The following is a 19,994-nucleotide window of genomic DNA, read 5'->3' on the forward strand; positions in this document are numbered from 1 at the left end:
TGAGAAACACACTTTTATGATTTCATATCTTAGAAAAAGCTATTTTTGTCTTCAAACTTGGTTCAGATTATGTTTCTTGGAGGACATTATTCAGAGGTATTTAATATAAAAGAGAGCAGTTTAAACACAACAATGCATGGACTTCATGGCCTATAAGAACCCAAATATTTTATGACCTCTTTCTATTTGAGTTATTGTTTTAAAAATTTGAATTTTATGCTTAAGGGTGGTACTCAAGCAGTTGCTTCAACCCAGACATTAAACACTGGGGACGGAGTGCCTGCGGCCCTGCCTGTGGTGAGCGGCAGCTCTGTTTTGAACAACAACAACAGCCCACACCCACAGACACAGCCTCAGCCCCCAGCGCAACCGCAGCTTTCCGCCGAGGAGAGGCAGCGTTTCCAGAGTCACCTCCAGCGCCAGTTAAACCAAATCTCTGGGGCAGGTGCAACTGGAATACTGCATCACACACCTGTGCCACCTCCAAATCCATTCCAGGTGCCACGACATCATCATGAAAACCAAGCAAAGTTCCAGAGGGCTTTCCAAGATGGAGACTTTGAGTTTGTAAGTACTAAAAGCTTCTTGACTGCTGGCAAGATGATTATAATGATAACAGCACGAACATTTAATCAGCTTACCTTTTCTGGATATCTGAACAAAATTCAGCATTATAAGAAGTGAAATTCTGTGAAGCATAAGAGTGTATGTGGCACTGAAAATAACACAATTTTGTTATTTATACATTATGCATGCAGGTAAAAATGCAGAATAATATTTTTAAAATATAGCCCAGTGGTCCAACAGAATTCTTATATGCTGTTCTTAAACAGCCATATTTATATTAATTTATGTTCATTACTAATTCATTGTGCTTATGGAGAGCAAGATAGACCTCAGAAAACATATTTCAAAAGGAAAGTATAAGGTGATGTAAATCAATCAGACCAGACCAGAAAATTAGTCATCCTAAGACTGTGGTAAACTGCCTCTGGCATTGATAATAGCCACAGTTTGGTGAGGAAGAGCATTCAGAAGCTTCTTCAGGTATGACACATCCAACTGAAGCCACTCATCATCCTGTAATTACCAAATTTTAGGGATGTTGATTGCTACATTTTACTTGCTGTTCAAAATAGTCCCACACATTTTCTATGGGATTAAGATTATATAATTCAGCAGTCCAGTCGAGGTGTGATGAGGTGCCTGTGTGTTTGTCAAACCAGGAATGTGTGCTTGCAGCCCTGTGAATAGGGCTTTAGTCCTCTGGAAAGACAGGAGTATCCACAGCATAAGCATCATCATGAAGATGTAGAAGAAAAGGCAACTTACAGTCATCAGCTTTGTTGAAATAAACATCCTGATCGGTAGTAATGATAACCTAAATGAATTGGTTGATGTCATGGTACAAAAAATTCTTCCAAAATATCCCAGAAACCACTTCCGACCTGTGCTACATCCTTCATACGTAGCCTCATTGGCCCAACTGTGCACTCAGTGCCTTGCCACTTCTGTAAAGAGACAAAGTTGTGACTGATCGGTCTACACTACATGCTTCTAGTCAGCTGCTGTCCAGTTTCAGTAATGTTTAACCTGCTGAAATCATCCAGTTTTATATGCAGATGTGAACAATTTAGCAAGGTACCCAACTCCAAACACTCATTGCATGCATTTGTTTCAGTAGATATCACTGGAAATTGGTTAAAATAAACAGTAGCAATTCCTGTTGGGTTTGAAATTAAGTGTCACTGACAATGCAGAATAGCTGCTTTCTGCCATTCTGTTACGTCTCCATGTCAGTCCATTTTACTGCAATGATACGTATAACTGACAGGCACATACACAATGCTTCACTGCTGTAATTAATGTCAGCAGTGGTGGTTCACATAATTGCCAGTACCAGTTCTACGCTATCTACAATGCTTCAAAGTGACCAGTGTGATCTTTGAATGGGTGGCTAACATTTCGTTTAGTGAGTTCATTTGTGAAAGTGTTTGAATGCATATTGATGTTGTGAACTGGAACAGATAGTTGTGGTATGCCAGCAACATTACTATGTACCACATACTGTAATTTTATATGCAGAAGCTATGGTGTTGTTCAATGGTGTACTTTAAGACATTCAACCGATTTGCTGTTTTGCATTTTAAGCACAATATTTGGACAACACACCCAGTGGTCTTCTTCTTATGCTGCAAGTTGTGCTGTTGTGTGTACTCATTACCGGGAGATTGAGAACCGAGGCAGTGAGTACGTGTAACGGGGCAACTCGCAGTACTGAAAAAGATGATTGGATTGTTCGTTGAAACATTGTGTGTAAAATGAAAGAAAACAGCTCTGCTAAACATCTGGAAACACCGCTAATCAAACTTGCTGAGGAAACCAGAGAGGTAATACAATATTGTTGCAAAGAAAGAACTGCAATTTAGGTGTCAGTCACAGTTGTGTATAGTGAAGTTGAACTTGCAAATAAGAAATAAATTACTATTGTTGCAGGTCAGCTGATGTTGGCATTACTGAAGTGACATGTGCTGTTACTGTCAAATATTTATATTTAATATAAATGTGACTATAGAAAGGACAGATCAATATTTGATAGATCAATATTTGTTTCAGTTATTGTGTGGGTATAGGGGAGGAAGTAGCCCCACCAACTCCTACCTTCATAGTCATTTCACTTCTGTGCTGCAAGAGGTACAATACAGTGATTTTTGGAAGCATAAAAGTGACAGAAAAATGCTGAATTATATACAAAGATTTATTGTTAAAATTGCTATTGCTATATTAAAATCTTCATACGTCCAAAAATGTTGTGACATGGAAGAAATATATTTTTCAAAAATTTGTATAAACAACTTAATTTGTAGAATCGAAAACAATGTTCTCTGATTTAAGCTTTTTTTTTTCTTTGGTAATCTCAAGAAAGCTTTTGTAAAAATAGCTTTCTTACAATATTTCATATTTCTCTATTAATGTGTGTCAATCCATTGTGAATGTGTATGTCATTGCTAACTAAATGTTAATGAGTTAGATGAAATGTCTTGAGGTATGCTGAAATTGTACTGCAGATATTCTTCAAATTGACTTTTTTATAATTTTTGTTACGGTTTGTTTAAATATGTTTTTGTTGATAGAACTGACCAATTTCAGACCAAATGACCGATCCTGCAGAGCACAAAGGTAATTTTTTTCTGTTCAATTCTTCACCTAATGCTTCACACCAGTGCTGCTTGATCGCATGTCTTGTCTAGTGTGGCATGACACCTTGCTTAAGCATATAGCTGCTTGCTTTTAACCAGAGTGCATCTTAAAACTGCAGTTTGGTAAAGGGACATGCATGTACTGCTTCTGAATTTGCACATAGTTAATGCTGTTGCTTGTTTGCATATGCACTTGCTAATTTGCACTTTGTTTCTAGATAAATTGAGAAGGTGCTAATTCATGGTAAATTTTATTCTAGGCCTTGTAAAGACAGGAGAGGGAGGCATCAATACAAATTAGTTTTATTTAGTTTGCATTCCACTGTTTTTTCTCCACTGTTAAGTTTGTTGATTGGCATTCTACGTTCAACTATTTCCGCCCCAAGACAGTGTGTCCTTATACCATTTTCTCTTCCCAAACAGTCTCACTGTACCGCAATAGTTGTAACAGAACAGTAGCAACTGTGAGCACTGTATTGGAATTTCCTCAGAATTGTGGAACTGTGTTTGAAATTTTAAAAGTATCTGAATTACTGGTTTAGAAAACGATTTTCAGTCTTTTGTTCATAACTCCATAATTTGCGACTTTCTTAAACCATATTTGTGCCCTTACATTGTAAATTCTTCTGTGAAATCTTACACATAATCAAATAGCACAAAGTATTCCATTTTCATAGTCTCCTTGAATTACTCATTCTCCTTGCAGGTAATAAAGTTTGTAGAATATTGCGCTGTGCTTTGTGTAAGTGCCAGTTATGCACTGTAAAGATATTCTAATATTTTAAAACTTGTGTCCATTTCAGTGTCCTACACTTAGCAAAACATTGGCTCATTCATATCAAATGGCTCATAGAATTGCAGTTACTGAGCGTTTTCCCCCACCAAGTCGGGTATGTACTGAATATTTTTGCGCCATAAGGGACATGGAATGTAACCATTACTTAGAAATTTAACACTTTGTAAAACTGTGTTAGTAATGGGTGACAGTTAGTCTGTGGCCAGTACATCCCAATTTTTTTGTACTTGGTTAGGTAAACTGTAACTGGTTTGATCTCTCTCTCTCTCTCTCTCTCTCTCTCTCTCTCTCTCTCTATCTCACACACACACACACACACACACACACACACACACACACACACATATATATATATATATATATATATATATATATATATATATATATTGTTTTGTTGCATGTGTAAATCTGGATTCCCCTCCATTAATGGTAGGTTTTATGGTAGTTAGTTGTCCTGTATGTACAGTTCTTTATTGAAATTTTTTTGTATATAATGCACCAATAATCTTTAGGTATGTTGTCTTTCCCCCCCGGTCTCTCTCTCTCTCTCTCTCTCTCTCTCTCTCTCTCTCTCTTTCTGCAAACAGATGTTAACTTATTGTACCTTCTTATTTACTTTGTGTTAATAGCTAAATTTGCATGCTATGGTGGGACTGTGAATTTTAGTAGTGACTTATCATGAAGACACCGTGCAGTGGTGTGTAGCTCATCTTCTGAAATAAAATATTTGCAACATTGTCATTGAATTTCGGAAGAGGACTTAACAGTAAGGCTTTTTATTGTATATAGCACTTCTTTTTTGCATCTCTTCAATGGTATATAAGTAATCTTCAAGCTATTATTTGACCTTACATATTCTGCTACCAGCAGTATTTTTCTAATGTCCGCTTTGTCTCCGTTGTTAGAATTTTTCTTCATGGTGTTGTGGAGAGCATTTCAGTAATATTTATGAGTCAGTAATTAATGTTTCTAATTTTAATCAGATCCATTAGATGTTTGCAGTGTTATGTTGTAAACATGACATGGTCTGTCTAAAGATTCTCTTCATAAATATCTTTTCTTATCTAGTTTCTTTATGCTCACAACTGAAAACTTGATGTTTGAAAATGTTTTGACTATTGAGTGATCACTGGTAGTTTTTTTAATTGTACCTTTGGTATTATTAATATTGTGTGCTGCTCCCATGACAGCTAATGCATTTGTTTGAGAACACATATAATATTGTAATTATGTTTCTCAAGACATTTTTAACTTTAAAGTTTACACCTTACAGTAAAGTGTCACTATATTTGTTCATGTTGTTAACGATACATACATAGTTGTGTTGATAGAATTATTAGAATTATTTGTGAATGTGAATGGTGAAGTTTGTGCTACATTTACACGATACACAGTGTCTCTCTCTCTCTCTCTCTCTCTCTCTCTCTCCTTTTTTTTTTTTTTATATAGTGCATTCTGTGCTTCGGTTTGTTTCCACTTATTTCATTAGCAGGTTAACCAGTTAACCAATAACTGATCTACAATTCATTTTATATACTATTACTGAGAGAGTTACTGCTTTTTATCCAATTTTGCTAATGATGGCATCCTTTCCATAATGTGGATTCCTCATGTACCGTTATGGAATCTTGATAATGATGTTCCAGGCTTGGTACAACCATTGATGAGATAGTGTTCCCTGCAGATGCCACATTTAGCAGGCTGTATACATTCTTTGTTAGTGCAGCCAAATCGTTGCAGTTTCTCAACACCATTCTGAGCTATCTCGTGACAAGTAGGCTGGAAGCCCTTCATTGACTTTTTAGTGAATTTGTGATAGTTTTTGTTGTGTAAGCAATAAAATAGTTCATTAAACCAAGAATACTTGTCTTTTCTTTTAAAATATTTTGAAAGTAACTTTTGCAACCTCAACAGTTGCTTTGCCACAAAGCTGGTTACAAGAATAATGTTGCATACAAGAATGGCGTCTGACTAGTGCATGACTCTTCGTGTATAAGTTCCAAGCTATTTAGGCAATGGAGTCCATTCACTGCCAGAGTTACAGTGAAAATTGGCTCTAAGGACAACTGTTTCTGCTAGCTTAATATTCTTGATCTCATTCAAATGATTTTTTGGAATAGATTTCACTCGTACAGTTCTTCTTCTTCTTCTTCTACTACTACTACTACTACTACTACTACTACTACTGCTACGTCTCCCTCTTGCATCTTTCCTTGAAATATATATTGTAATAATTATTTCTGACACCTCGTATGTCTCAAGTTGCCTCCTTCTCTTATATTGCTTTCTTGTGTGATGAATGACCTAAGTATTTGATATTTCACATACCAGGATATGTAGAAAAGACACAGCACAAAAACTTTTCAAAGGTCTTGGTTTGTTGCTCAATACATGAGTCCAAGATTAAACTTCCACACCCATAAAGGAGAACAGGTAACATGTAGTAATGAACCTTACTGGTTCTCAGTTGTAAAGTGAGGTTTGACATAATCAAGAATTTGTCTAGTGTGTTCAGTCGTGGATTTTATCTCTCACTTGGAGTTACATTGCTTGTCCAGAATGATGCTTTAGTATGTAAAGGACACACGTTCAACTGTGTTAGCATTTATTGACAGATGTTTTTGGATTTCGCTCTTTAGAGCATTGTCTGATATTGATTTTGGAAAGGTTACCAGCTAGGTCAACTTTTCACTGTGCTGAATTAGGCACTTTCTTATGCATTGAAGTGCAAGTAGCTCATCTGCAATGACAGAGTCATCTACAAATATTGTATTATTGATATTTTCCCATGGATTGTGATCTCTGCACAATCTTCCATCAGTGCTTTCTTAAAAATTGCTTCAGAATAAATGTTTAACAAAAGAGAAGATAGGATACCGCCTTGATGAACACATTTCATGATTATGGACATCATTGAAGTTCCTTGATCAGTTATAGCTTCTGTTACGTTTTTGTAATCAAAAAGATGGCTTTGACATCCACATTCATACTTTTGCGGTGTTGTACCAATATATTTAATGAAAAAAGTGCCTCAGATGTGTCAATCTTTTTTTTTTGAAAATTGAATTGACTCTGATGCATGAGAGATTCATATTTCTTACATATTCATGTGTGTGTGATTTTTCATCATTCTGAGATAAATTAAACTTCAGTGATTGCAACTTTTCTCAGTGTATTACAATGATAAAATCTTCTCGTGTGATCAGCAGAGTGGCATCACTATATTGCTGCAACATTTCAGTGAGTTTCATCCCATCATCTTCAGGTGAAGTGATGGGTACAGAACTCACTGAAAAGTAGCGACAAGGCTGATCACTCGAGATGATTTTATCACACGAGTTAAATTCCTTTGGTAGTGGTATGAAAATTGGTTGGAACCAGTCAGCGGGCATTACTCCTGATGTCTTGGCGTAATTGAATAATGATGTCTAGATGTTGAAAATGATAGTCTTATTTTATCATTAATTTAAAAACATCAGCATAAATACCATCTGGAACTGTGGCTTTACAATTCTCTTATAGTTTGACAGTGTTTACAACTTCTTTATTTGCTATTTCAGATCCAGTTACATTTCTTATCAGGTAAAAGAGAAACATCTGTTTTATTTTTAAAGAAAATTTCATTACATTCTTCCATCTTTTGAGCTGATCTGTTGTGCTGACAATGTCATTTATCAGATTTGGCCATATTGTTTCTGCCAAAGACCACTAAGCTCTTTCAGCTTCTTATGCATGTTGAAAGATGTGATTTTCTTTACATTTGTCTGACATCCGCATTTTTTGAACTGCTCTGCACTTTCCTGGTGCAGATTTTTGTAATAACGTATACTGAATGTAATCTTCTGTTTTGTATTTCCTTTCTTCATTCATATACTATGTGATAATAAGTGTCTGGATACTCCAGTGTAATGCAGAATTGACTAGTATATACCATGAGAGGTTGGGAGTATTGTGTTGCCAATAGAGAAACGGTAACAGCTGAATGAGGTGATCATGAGAGCTCAATGTCTTTGGCACGGACTAGTCATTGCATATCACCTGAGCAAAACCCATCAGACACATTTCAGCCTTTCCAAAGCTGCTCACATCACCTGTTGATGTGGTTGTGGTGTGAAAATGCAAAGGAGCAACCACAGCTAAACCAAGACCAGGTTGACCTCATGTCCTCATGGACAGGGAGCGTGAAGCATTGCAGAGGTTGTAAAAAAAAATCTCCTGAAATCAATGGAAGGCATCTTGTGTTAGTTCCAAAGTGCTGCCAGCAGTACAGCTAGCTTAGTGACTTAGTTAGCACATTGAATGTGTGTAGAGAGTTACAAATAATGGGATACAGTGGTTGAACAGCTCCTCATAAGCCATGTATATCTGTAGTCAGTGCTAAGTGACACTACTTCTGGTGGTATAAAGAGTGCCACCACTAGACAATGGTTTGCAGGGACCGAGTGATTTGGAGGTATGACTCACATTATACCTGTGACAATCTGACAGAAGGGTTTGGGTTTGGCAAATGCCTGGAGAACGTTACTTGTCATCATGTGTAGGACCAACAGGGAAGTGTTGTTGGGTCATATTACAGTATGGGGATGTTTTCTTGGTTAGGGTGTGGTTCCTATATCACACATAAGGAAATGCTAAGCGCAGGAGGATAGACAGACAGATTTTACAGCTTTGTGTATTGCCTACAGTAGAATAACAGTGAGATGATGATTGTTTGTGTCAGCATGGCACCCTGTCATAAAGCAGCAACTGTGAGGCAATTGTTTTTGGATTGTAACATTCCTGAAATGGGCTAGCTTGCCCAGAGACCCAACCTGAACCCTGTTGTTGTTGCTGCTGCTGCTGCTTCCAATAAATATTCTGGGTCTAAGTCATACTATCTGCGTTTGGTTTCCAGGTGGACATTGCTTTTGTTGGTCCAGTAGTTTGTTATTTTCATCTTTTCTTTCCTCTTCAGTTATTTCTTGTAGGTACACTAGTGTTTTAATAATTGTGTGTGTGGGTGATTGGGCACTCCTTGTAGTTTTTTGAAAGTGGCGCATTTTGAAATTCAATACTACTAGATTGTATTTACTATTAACATCGGCACCATAATGTATTTTCACAGATGTCCCATATTTCTTCAGGTAATGTTTAATCAAAAGGAAATCAGTCTGGTTTCTGAAAACACTTTCTTTGTTGTTGGAAAGTTACGTCCATGTGTATAATTGTCTACAAGGGAGACCTAAGAGGAAACATTGGAAACAAATAGATCACGTTCCACACAAAAATGTACCAATTTCTCCTCTCAGGTTTCATTCAACTACACTATTTTGGCAACAGTATTACTTTCAGCTCCAGCCCTATTTTTGAGGTACAGTCACCCAAACTAGTGTTCTCCCCCCCCTTCCTTATAAGTTTTGTTGCTTTTTAAGGTGTTGTAAATCACAATCATTTGGCATTTCCATCCCATATTGAAAAGCAAGCCTCTTAGAAAGTTCTTAATTCAAGTGTTGTTAGTGTACAGCTTATGTAGCCAGGAATTGCATTTCATGAACTATCTCAAATACAACTTGTAAGACTTTTTCCTCATCTTCCTTAAATGTCGATATCATCTGACCGTGTTGGACAGTGGCTGTATTTGGACAATGTATCTCTCTGCCAGCAATGTTTCTGATTCTAATTACTCGTCCATCCTTTTCAGTTTGATGTGTGCACTGTACTAAGTGGCACCTGTCTTAATTACATCAAGCATCATGTTAAATATTTCGAATAGTTTGCTTGTTTTCAGTATTATATTATGAAATGATATTAAAGCACAAAATTGTTCCCAGAGAACACAAAATGTCAGCTCAGCATAGTACGGCAATCCTGGCAGTATAGACTCCTACGTTTCTGCTCCTTAGATAAGGTTTATTCAAAATCTTCTTAAAATTGTTCTTAGAAAGTGGGAATCCGTAATGGCTATTACAAGAGAGTTATTTTGAAGAAGCTCAGAAAAAAATGACACGACCGTTTCCTTGTAAAAATGAGCAGGATGCTTTTCTTGGAAAATTCATGTGAAAGATGCATGAATGCATGAGACACCTCTAAATCATCATCCCCCCCCCCCCTCCCCACCCCTTACTCTCGTGATAATGGAAAATTTAGTTGGGGTAATGTGTAGGAATCACAATTCCAAAAAATAGAGTGCTTGTACTTGTTGATGCATTTTAGTTACTAATGAGTTACAGTTACCATCATTATTTTATTGTTGCTCTCAGTTCATTATAACTGTATAATCAGTGGTGGAAGAAGTAGTGTTCATCTCAAGGGAAGTATTGTAAATTCTTAACTCTTTATTATTCCTGTGCTATGTATTTTGAAAGTGCAGTTAATGTGTTTTGTTCTTCAGAAGATAGTAATTGTTTAGTTTTACATTTTTATGTATTTATTTAGTTTTGTTAATCAGTGTCTGCAAGAGAGCGCACTTACACCTGCCCCCTTCCTCCCTCTCCCCCTTTCTCCTGCCCCTTGATAAGTTTCTTTCGATGCCCATGTGTACAGGTATAGGTAAAGCAGAAGTGTAGGTTTCTAACATGAAGCTAGGAGTGTTAAAAGGCAAATAGCAGTAAATAAAAGCATACGTGATAAACTTATGAATTGTTTGGGAATTACTCAGGGATGACTCACCGAAATGCAGAAGCGCATGGGAGAGTGAAAAGGCTTCTGTGGGCTAGCTAAAAGTGCAGGTAGAGGAGGCAGGTGGCACACGGCTGGGCAAGCGATTTCACAGACTAGTGCTTAGCTAGCAACATACAAATAGCTGACACAAATTGGGGGCGGGGGGATGGGGGGGGGGCTACTGGGGTAGGGATGGCATACAGCACATCCTTTGCTCTTGTAACCTCCCTAGTGGGGTGGGGGGAGGGTTGTTTAAAATGTTGATAGCATAGTTTGGCAGGGGGAAGTATAAGAAAGGTAAGAGTCTTTGTAAGCTATTTTCAGATGAAGTAAAGAGAATACCTATTTTTTTAAATCTAATTTTTTACTTTGCAAATTATTTTGTGAAACTTTCTGAGAAACTGAGTTTGATACAGGGTGATCAGTTGGTAATGTAACTGGTTTTGCAGTGAGCGGGCGGCCGGTGAGGCTGTCTGCTTTGTCCGTGGTATGGGTGACAGGAGGTCTGCAGTATAGTATGGTTTGTTGCGTAAGTGTTCCTAACATGTAAAAGATAAACAGTTAAAAAGAAAAGTAATTACTCATGTATGTAAAAGAAGGAGATGCTGGAACAACCTCCCTTTGTTGATCAATTATTTCTGGTAAATGTTTATGAAATTGCTCATTACACTCTAAAGTTCCTTCTGAGATATGGCAGTAATTTCTTGATAAATTTTAGTTTCAAGTTCATCTAATGTGTGTGGATTTGATTTGTACACTTTTTCTTTTAATGCCGTCCCCTGCCACCAAGATAAAAATCACAGGGGTTTAAATTGGTGGGAACAAATGAGCTATATGTTGTTATGTTGGCAGCGATAACTCTATCTTGACACGCATCTTGAATTTCCTGTAATGAGAAGTTGGCTATATGTGGTGTCACAGAGTCCTGCTGAAAAGTTGCAAAATTACATTCTCTCTCTGTTAAAAGGTCAAAAAAAGGCTGCAAATTGTTTTCCATACCTCTCACTATTAATTATTTCCTTGAAAAAAATAGTGCCTATCATTCTCTCACTGATAATAGCACATCACACTGTTGTTTTTTGATCTTGTAGGCACTCCTCGATTACTACATTCACCTTTTCAGAACTCCAGCAATGGTTATTTTGTGAATTAACATACCACTGAGATGAAACCATGATTTGCCCAAAAACAAGCTTAAGATTACGATCAATTTCTGTGTCTTGGACCATATTAAAAATCCGTTTGCAAAACTGCAGTCTTTTTGCAGGAGCATCTTGTTTAAGCTCTTGCACTGCAGTTATTTTATACAGCTGTAACTTTATAGCCATTTGAACAGAGCCATAGGAAATTCCCATTTACTCAGAAAGATACGGAACTGATTTTGCAGGAGACCTTTCCGGAGTGTGTCCAACGCTACCCATAGTTTCTTGATAGAATGCTGTATGTGGTTGTCTGTGTTTTCTGTCAAGAAAACTTCCTGATTCATGAAATTTATTTACCAATTGCCAATCTATGAATCAACTCTGATTAGGAGATTGAACACCATGAACTGCACATGAATATTTTGAGAGACTGGAACAGTTGTATGTCCTCATTTCACTTGAAACACTTTCACTCAGTACACTGTATTGTGTCGCCTAACAAGTATATGCAGCTTGTACAAGGTTTCTGTTTTCTACACACTCAAAGGTCTTGCAATGGAGGGGAAACACACTCCTCACCCCAATACTGCCAGTGGAAGATAAAATCCCCACCAGACGGGTGCATTAAAGATTGATCACCCTGTAGAAAAATTGTTAGACTTCAGTTGATGGCTGAACAGGCAGGTAATTGTCATTAGTTTCAAGTCGTTATTAGCAGCTAATAAATGGTAATAATTCTTTTTTCTTCAGTGGCATATTATTTCAATATGAGGTACCACAGAACAGAATTAAAATTAGCTAACCCATTTCACATTTAGGGAGATTGGTGGAGAGCAATCTTTCCACTTCAGTAGTTGTGTTTGTCTTTACTTCTGAAAGCAAATGTAACATTCACTGAGCTTTGAATAAAATGCAGCAGTCACATTCCGTGTATTAAAGCTTCAGATGTGTGCAGGGATTTTTACTCCCATTGAATAGAGCATTTTTATTTTTATTTTTTTTAACTAGCTGATGCAATATGGGTAATTCCAGTAATTTATGTATCAAGTATCAAATCACTGGAAAATTATAGCTCAGTTCCAACTATGTATATTTCATGTTAACAATTTCTGATTAATGAAAGCTGAACAAATTGGAAAGGTGTACCCTGCATCTTTGTTTCAAAAATGTTCAAGTGTAGTAGATTTCTCTTTTTTGTCAGTGGAAATTCTGATTTCCTACACTTCTCAAGTACAATTCCTGTTACTGTAAATCGAACTAATACTTATTACCATGCTACCAGATTTTTAAGTGTCTCCTCTAGGTTGCCAGTCTATGTATCTTCTGTAACTGTCCTGGTATCACACCAGTAATCTTGTTTTATTTAAAAATATTTTTCTAATTAGCTACATAGAAATGTGAACATTCTTACCACTTGACTTGAAAAGAAGAACACTTTACAGTTATATTTTAATGTCAAACATTTTTCACCTAAAATTTATAGGCAGTTTAGGAAGTAAAGCCAGTAGATCAAAGAAATCTTTTAATCTCATATGCAAACGCTTAGTTTCATTAATTTATGTGCTAGTATGGCCATATTATCTTTCCAGTTTACAAGTGTCAACAGTCTATAAGGGTTATTTAAAGTCTACTTCACCCAGTTCAGAAGTATGTGACTTTCAAAAATGTGTAGTTTCTGTGCTGTCCATGACATGTATCTGAAACAAGTTTTATTTGAGACTAGAGACTTCGATGAGTGGAATTATTAGAAGTAAATCTCTTGCTGTGTCAGAAGAGTAAGAATGAAGTGTGGAAACATGATTATTATAGGGAAACAATTTCATTTGTTCCACAAAGGGCAAATTATATGTTCTAGGCACTAAGAAGTGTATGTTTAGGTAATTTTTGCGCACAGGGACATAGCAGACTATTCAGTAGTTCATTCTTAGTTTGATTAACACTTCGATATTACTTCTGCATAAAATTTATTATTTCAGTGTGCAATTAAAAGTTTTGTTGAGTGGTAAAAAATGTATTTTTTTGATGTACTTGCTTACTTCATGACTCAAACTGCAATGTTCAAACATTGATTTCCCAATCATTGTTGTTAATTTGTGCTCTTTGTGGTTACATATGGGCATTTGTAAGAAATTGAAGAAGTTATGAGATATTAAGGAGACTGAAATATAATCTTTACTTGGCTATTACCATTGTTAAACAACCTTGTTGTTCACAGCAATGTCTAGCATTAGGTACCTAATATCTCAACTGTTGTTACAAAAACATCTATTCTTTTGCTCTTCCTGCACTTTCAGTAGATTCTCTAATTCAGGTCATTCGGCCTCCTCCATCTATTTGTATGATACATTCCAATTGGAGTCTGAACTTACCATGCCTGTGCTTGTTTGCTTATCTGCTGAAACTAAAATTACTTGTTTCCATCAGCTCATGCAACCTAATTAAAACACTGTATTATGCTGCCTTGAACTTATTTTTTGGTATTTTAAATTACTAGTAGTCCATATTGTATGTTCGATTTTGCCATCCCTTCTGAAGAAGTCTTCTGCATGTTTCAAATTCTCTGCATGAGTGTTGAATTTTCTGTTTTTAAATGCTTCATTTTGGCTTGAGCTGTAGATATGCCTCTGTGTTTGCACTTGCACACTTTTTAAGAGTTTACAACAGACAACTGGTGCCTTGAAAAGACAGCTTTTTCCTTTCAGTAAGTATCTTATTACAGTTTATATACTTTTAGGTATTATCTATTAATAGTTATTAAATCAGTGTGTGTGCATGTGTATTACTAAAATTCACAACTACAGTATGGATTGTTTGATGTTACAGCTTAAGTTCCTAAGCTATGAGGACCTGCAGACCAGAATGGCGAATTTGGATTCTGAAATGGAAAGGGAAATTGATGAACTTCGCAGGAGATATCAAAGTAAACGACAGCCTATCTTAGATGCTATGGACCAGAAAAGAAAAAGGCAGCAAAATTTCTAAGAGTGGTTTGTGTACACAAAGCAGTGTTTCAGGTGATGTTGTTCACTTAAGTGAAATGGGGAAGAAAGGCTTTTTACTCACATTGAGACTAACTTGACACATCTGAAAGTGAGAGAAAGTAAGATGTTACTAGGACAGAATGTGAAGTTACTGTAAGAGATAAGTGCATCATTATGGATATATTACATTCTGTGTTATATCATCTGGCAGTTTGACCCCATTAACGATAGGCCACACTGAATAAAAAAAATTGAAAAAAAAAAAAAGTCCTTCAGATGCAACCTCAGTTCCTAATGCATAACAGATGTGATACTATTTCAGTAACACCCTCTCCTCCACTTTCATCCCTGTTGAACTGTTACAACACTAAAATTACTACTGCTGTAGTAGCAATGATAGTAATATCAGGAGCAATGACTACAGCATAGCAGTAAGATTTTTATTTTTCATTTTGTCATATTTTGAATATTTGGTAAATCCTTGGACAAAAATGATGATCTAAAACAAAAGGCAGTTTTTCATTGATGCACTTCATTTTTAGTATTTATTTCAGTATAGGGGAGAATTATCAGTATTTTTCCTGTACTTGACTCTTTTGTAGAGCACATTTCTTGGCAGTGTTTGTTGTGCATGTGGAACATCTTGTTGATTAAAGTGTTCAAACTGTAAATGAACAACTTATTTACGACTTTGAGAGTTCTCTGTTGAGATTCTAAACCTCAATGTAGGGAGAACATTCAGTCTTTCATCTGGAAGTGGGGTCATTTACTTTGTGAAATGTTGCGAAGTTGTAGTTCAAGAGAGAAACTTTGTTATAGGTTAAAACTGAGAAATGTTGTAACCTGCCTTTTAAAATATTTCTTCGACGTGTATAGAGATTAGTGTGTGTAAAATACGAGAACTGCATTTTAATACGTGCCTGTTTTGCAGGTTTTTGTGCCTGTTCACAGTTGACTTAGTGTCCTATTTTTTATATGGATTAACATGGTTCTGATGTGTTCTGCAAATACCCCTGTAGTTTCATCAGACAGAGTCCATAGCAAAATATTTAAGTCCAAAACATTAGATATCAGTCACTTAATCTTGTACCTGGACTTGCCTCACAAATACAGTGCTACTCCAAATTTTATTCTTTAAATTTATCATGTAAAAAGTTAAATTTATTGTGGTGCTCAGTAACCATAAGTAATAATATGGTTGATGTAGTGGTTAGGTATTGTGATAGTGATGTGAAAACTCAGCAATAATGTTTTCATAAAATACCATACCAGTACATGCCCCATTGTTTCTATGCAGTGGGGATTGTTCAATAGGAAGACACAGCATCCTCCTGTTAACCTGTAATGTAAATGTGAAAGACTTTAATTATGAAATGATGAACTGCATGATTAGCATATTAGCTGTCATTGCTACTTTGATTTTTCTTACCTAATCAGAAACAGCATGATGTGTAATGTGTCATTTGGCAGAAACTTAATCATTTCATTATTGAATGAATGAAGTTATTTCACATATGTTGAAAGAAATTATATAGGTAACATCAATATGAAACTTTTGGATGCTGTGCAGACAAATACCTGTTGCCACAAATCTGGATGTCACATCATTCAAATAATTAAAAAAAGTTTTATGGGTATTGGGTGAACTGCCTCAGGACCTGAGTTATGTAAATAGTATTTGAAGACTGGTTAACCTTTATAGTAATGTGGCAATAGGTTGCTTGCCCTGTAGAGAATGAAATAATAGCTCTTTTAAAATCACACAATAGAAAAGAGAAACCAATATTTTCGACAAGTGTCTATAGATTGCCATATTTCTTATCCCACTTTTTATAATGTATAGCACAAGACAGCGTGAAAAAGTTGTGTGTGTGTGGTGAGAGAGAGAGAGAGAGAGAGAGAGAGAGAGAGAGAGAGAGAGAGAGAGCACATGACTTACCTATAGATCATAACAAGCATTTGAGAGTTAGTATCTTGGCCACTATATTTTACAGTTATTTCTGTATGGATTATTTTATGGACTTGAAATGATAATAGTCCATATTGTAAAGTAGTTGTTCTTTTCACAGTGACTTTACTTCTTAACACATGATGTAAAGTTACTCTTGGTTGTATTGTAAGGCCTCAAGAAATTGTTGAAGTTTGGGTTACATTTTTAATATTTTTTGTCTTTTAGATACTGCAATTTTGGGCCACAAGGGCATGGTCTACTAAAGTTGAAGACAGTGATTGTTACTTCACCCTTCACCCTTATGTGAAACAAATTAGCTGAAGTGATTTAAAGTTTCGTGACTAGCTTGCAAGTAGCTGCTCATGTATTGAGTAATGCTGAGGCTGGAAACTTTTATCAGCTTTAATTCCTGTAGCCTCCTGTCACTTGATTCTCTCACATTTATAGATTATGTTGTATTTCCACATAAGCTATCTCAGACTGCACATTTGAATTTTTGTGGGTAAGTGCTGGGAGAAATACATAGGTGAATGTGTTGCCAACAGTGAAAATAAGAACTGCTTTCACCAATATATAAATAGAACAGTTTTTTTTGTAAAAATTAAGCACAGTAAGCAGTTTATTCTGATGGGCAGGTAATAAGAGACATTTGTGCAAAGATCCTTATATCACCACCTCAGTGACACATTATTTTTGAATGTTAGCCTATGATATTATTTTGCTTTCACATGCTTATCAGCTATACATTCATATTATTACACTTTTAGCTAGCTTTACACTTTACTCTTTCCCACTTCACTGTTTGCCATTGTGTTTGACAGTGTTGCTAGATATATTAGCGTGCAGATGCAAGCTTATTGCTTACTCCCAATGGCAGGACAACTGTAGTGGTAGTGGTGGTGGTGATTTATAATTTGAGAGAGTGGGAAAGATTGAGTGAGGTAGTTAATGAGACTTGGGAGAGGGGGTAGAGGTATCTTCAGTTTTCTGGCACCTTCACTGCATTAACTGTAACACTCAATAATAGTTTTAAATATTGACTGCATAAGCTGTGTACTACATGTTAGATACATGAAAGTGAAATGAGTACTATAAAAGTGACAGTAAAAATTAGTTTCCTACATTTAAATGGTGCATAAATTTTAATTTGTTAATGAATTTCATCATCTTGGCACAAACTTTTTGTCAAATATGAAAATTGTAGGGATCAATTCAACAGTGCAGTTACTGATGTGTCTTCTTAGAGCATATTAATCTGATGATAGTAGATGGATGGTGGCTGATTCACCAAAGAATATGGGAGGAAATGATTCACCTAGCCTTGATGGATTTAGAAATACTGCTACGCTGTTGCCAAATACATCATCACTGAGAAGTGTACTGAAGTATGATTTACCTCAGAATATGCAAGTATAACATTGTGTGGTCTGCATAAAATACTTTCCGATTGGAATTGACACTTCGAAGTGAGGCTTCATAAGCTTTTTCATTTTTTTTCCTTGTACTTCTCTTGTTGTGATCTGCAGGTGATTTGATTTGAACTACAATGTCCCTAAAAAAATTTCCTCAGGATTGTAAGTGTTACACTGAACCTGAGAGCAGCCTTAGATGTACAACAATCATCATAGAGTATGCCCTCAGATGTGCTTTAATTTCATTGTGTGTGTGTGTGTGTGTGTGTGTGTGTGTGTGTGTGTGTAGTACATTTGGAAAAATCCACTTTGTGCGTGTATCCATTTTAATTCTTTGTAACAAATTATTTGAACTGATTACAAACCACATTTACCTTGCAAAATATTCCAGTGTACCAGAATCTCCAGAGTAATATCGTTATTAACAGGAGCAGTAGAAGTTAAATAGTCTTAAAACAAAATGTTCTGCGCTGTATTTATTTAAAAAGTTGTTTTCATGTTATGATCTATTAAAATATTGTAAGTAAAGGAATGTATAACCTCATATTCTCTAGTTATATTATTTTATGTTAATTCCATTTCAGTATCAGGTTATTTTCGTTAGCAGCAAAAATTGGAAAAATCTGGTGACATAAATTATCATTATTTGTGACTTATTGAAATGAAATGTACAAGATGTTGGGTAGTGTGGTATCAGAATCTCAATTTCTGTGTACCATATGTGAACACAGTCTGGGAAATGCATTGAAGCCACAGTCTTAGTGCACTAGTGTGTACAAATTACACTTTGGCATGAATTTGTGATACTACTGCATGATGATATCAACTAAACAATGTGTTCCTGCTCATTTATGTCAGAAAATCATGTAAGTTCATACAAACATCATGAATAATGTACAGTGTAATATTGGGAGTGTGAATATTTGTAGAATAACTCTGTGGACTGTTCTAAAGTATGTCAGATTTGTTATTTGTTTTTAAACAAGTGTGTTTCATAAGCATTAGGTTCTGTAAACAACACATTTTGTTACTTTGTGGAGGTAAAGTGGTTTAATCTTTTTCCAAAAGAGAGTAGGACACATCTTAAAAACTGTGGTGCAATATATTTATTTTAATAAAGAAATGTATCATGCTGTTAACATTTTTGGAAGCAAGTGGGCCCATTACATTTTAATTGCCCCAAAGCTGCATACCAATTATTTCAAGGAAATAAAATATTTTCTGACAATTGTAGATACAGTGGCTTTGTTGTAGTGTCTGACAGCACGACCATCTGTTATCTTAATGTGTGCCATTCTAGTATAATAGAAAGCTCAAGAAAACATTTATCATGAAAAGTTATCAGGATTTTTGTTGTGAATTGATCAGTTGAGAAGTAACAGGTATTTGTATTATAGTTGTAAGAAAAATTGTATGTAATTAACAAGTACTGTCATGTATAAAAATATCATTCAGTTGATGATTACTTCTCAATTGTAAATACATCACAAATGGGCTTTTAATTTTGCATCAAGCCTGTTGTGGGAGTGCAACTTAAAGCACAAATTGTTCATTAAATTTGACACAGGTATTCTTTCTCCTCTGTGGGAGTGACTATGTGACACAATTACTTGTAAATAAGAATTTTTTAAAAAATATATTATTTCAAATGTTTTTTGGTTATTTGATTCACAGTTCAGAAAAATCTGAAAAATGGAAATGGACGGAAGAAATTAAAATTAGGGAATATTGAGGGGAAGAACCACTGTTGATTCCTCTGAAATACGCTGTGTACTTCTTCAGGAGACAGGTGATGCACAGTCTCATGGGTTCCAGTTGCATCAGTGTAGGAGTATACAGCTATTCCTGAAAACACAGTTCATTATTACACTCC

General features: G+C 35.8%; 1 protein-coding gene across 3 annotated transcripts in view; it reads left to right on the plus strand.

The window, feature by feature from the left end:
* The window catches only part of LOC126472844 (serine/threonine-protein kinase 3), a 359,477-nt gene extending 339,703 nt beyond the window's left edge, over positions 1-19,774 (plus strand). For 2 of the 3 annotated variants that reach the window (XM_050099964.1, XM_050099966.1), the window contains 2 exons: positions 226-567; positions 14,601-19,774. In XM_050099964.1, the coding sequence (XP_049955921.1) occupies positions 226-567; positions 14,601-14,759 (501 nt within the window). In that variant the 3' untranslated portion in view covers positions 14,760-19,774. The remainder of the gene's footprint in view (positions 1-225; positions 568-14,600) is intronic. The other variant, XM_050099965.1, reaches the window with a different exon arrangement.
* Positions 19,775-19,994: the final 220 nt, after the last annotated feature.

Source organism: Schistocerca serialis, chromosome 1 (assembly GCF_023864345.2).
Source record: "Schistocerca serialis cubense isolate TAMUIC-IGC-003099 chromosome 1, iqSchSeri2.2, whole genome shotgun sequence".
In the NCBI taxonomy this organism is placed as follows: domain Eukaryota; kingdom Metazoa; phylum Arthropoda; class Insecta; order Orthoptera; family Acrididae; genus Schistocerca; species Schistocerca serialis.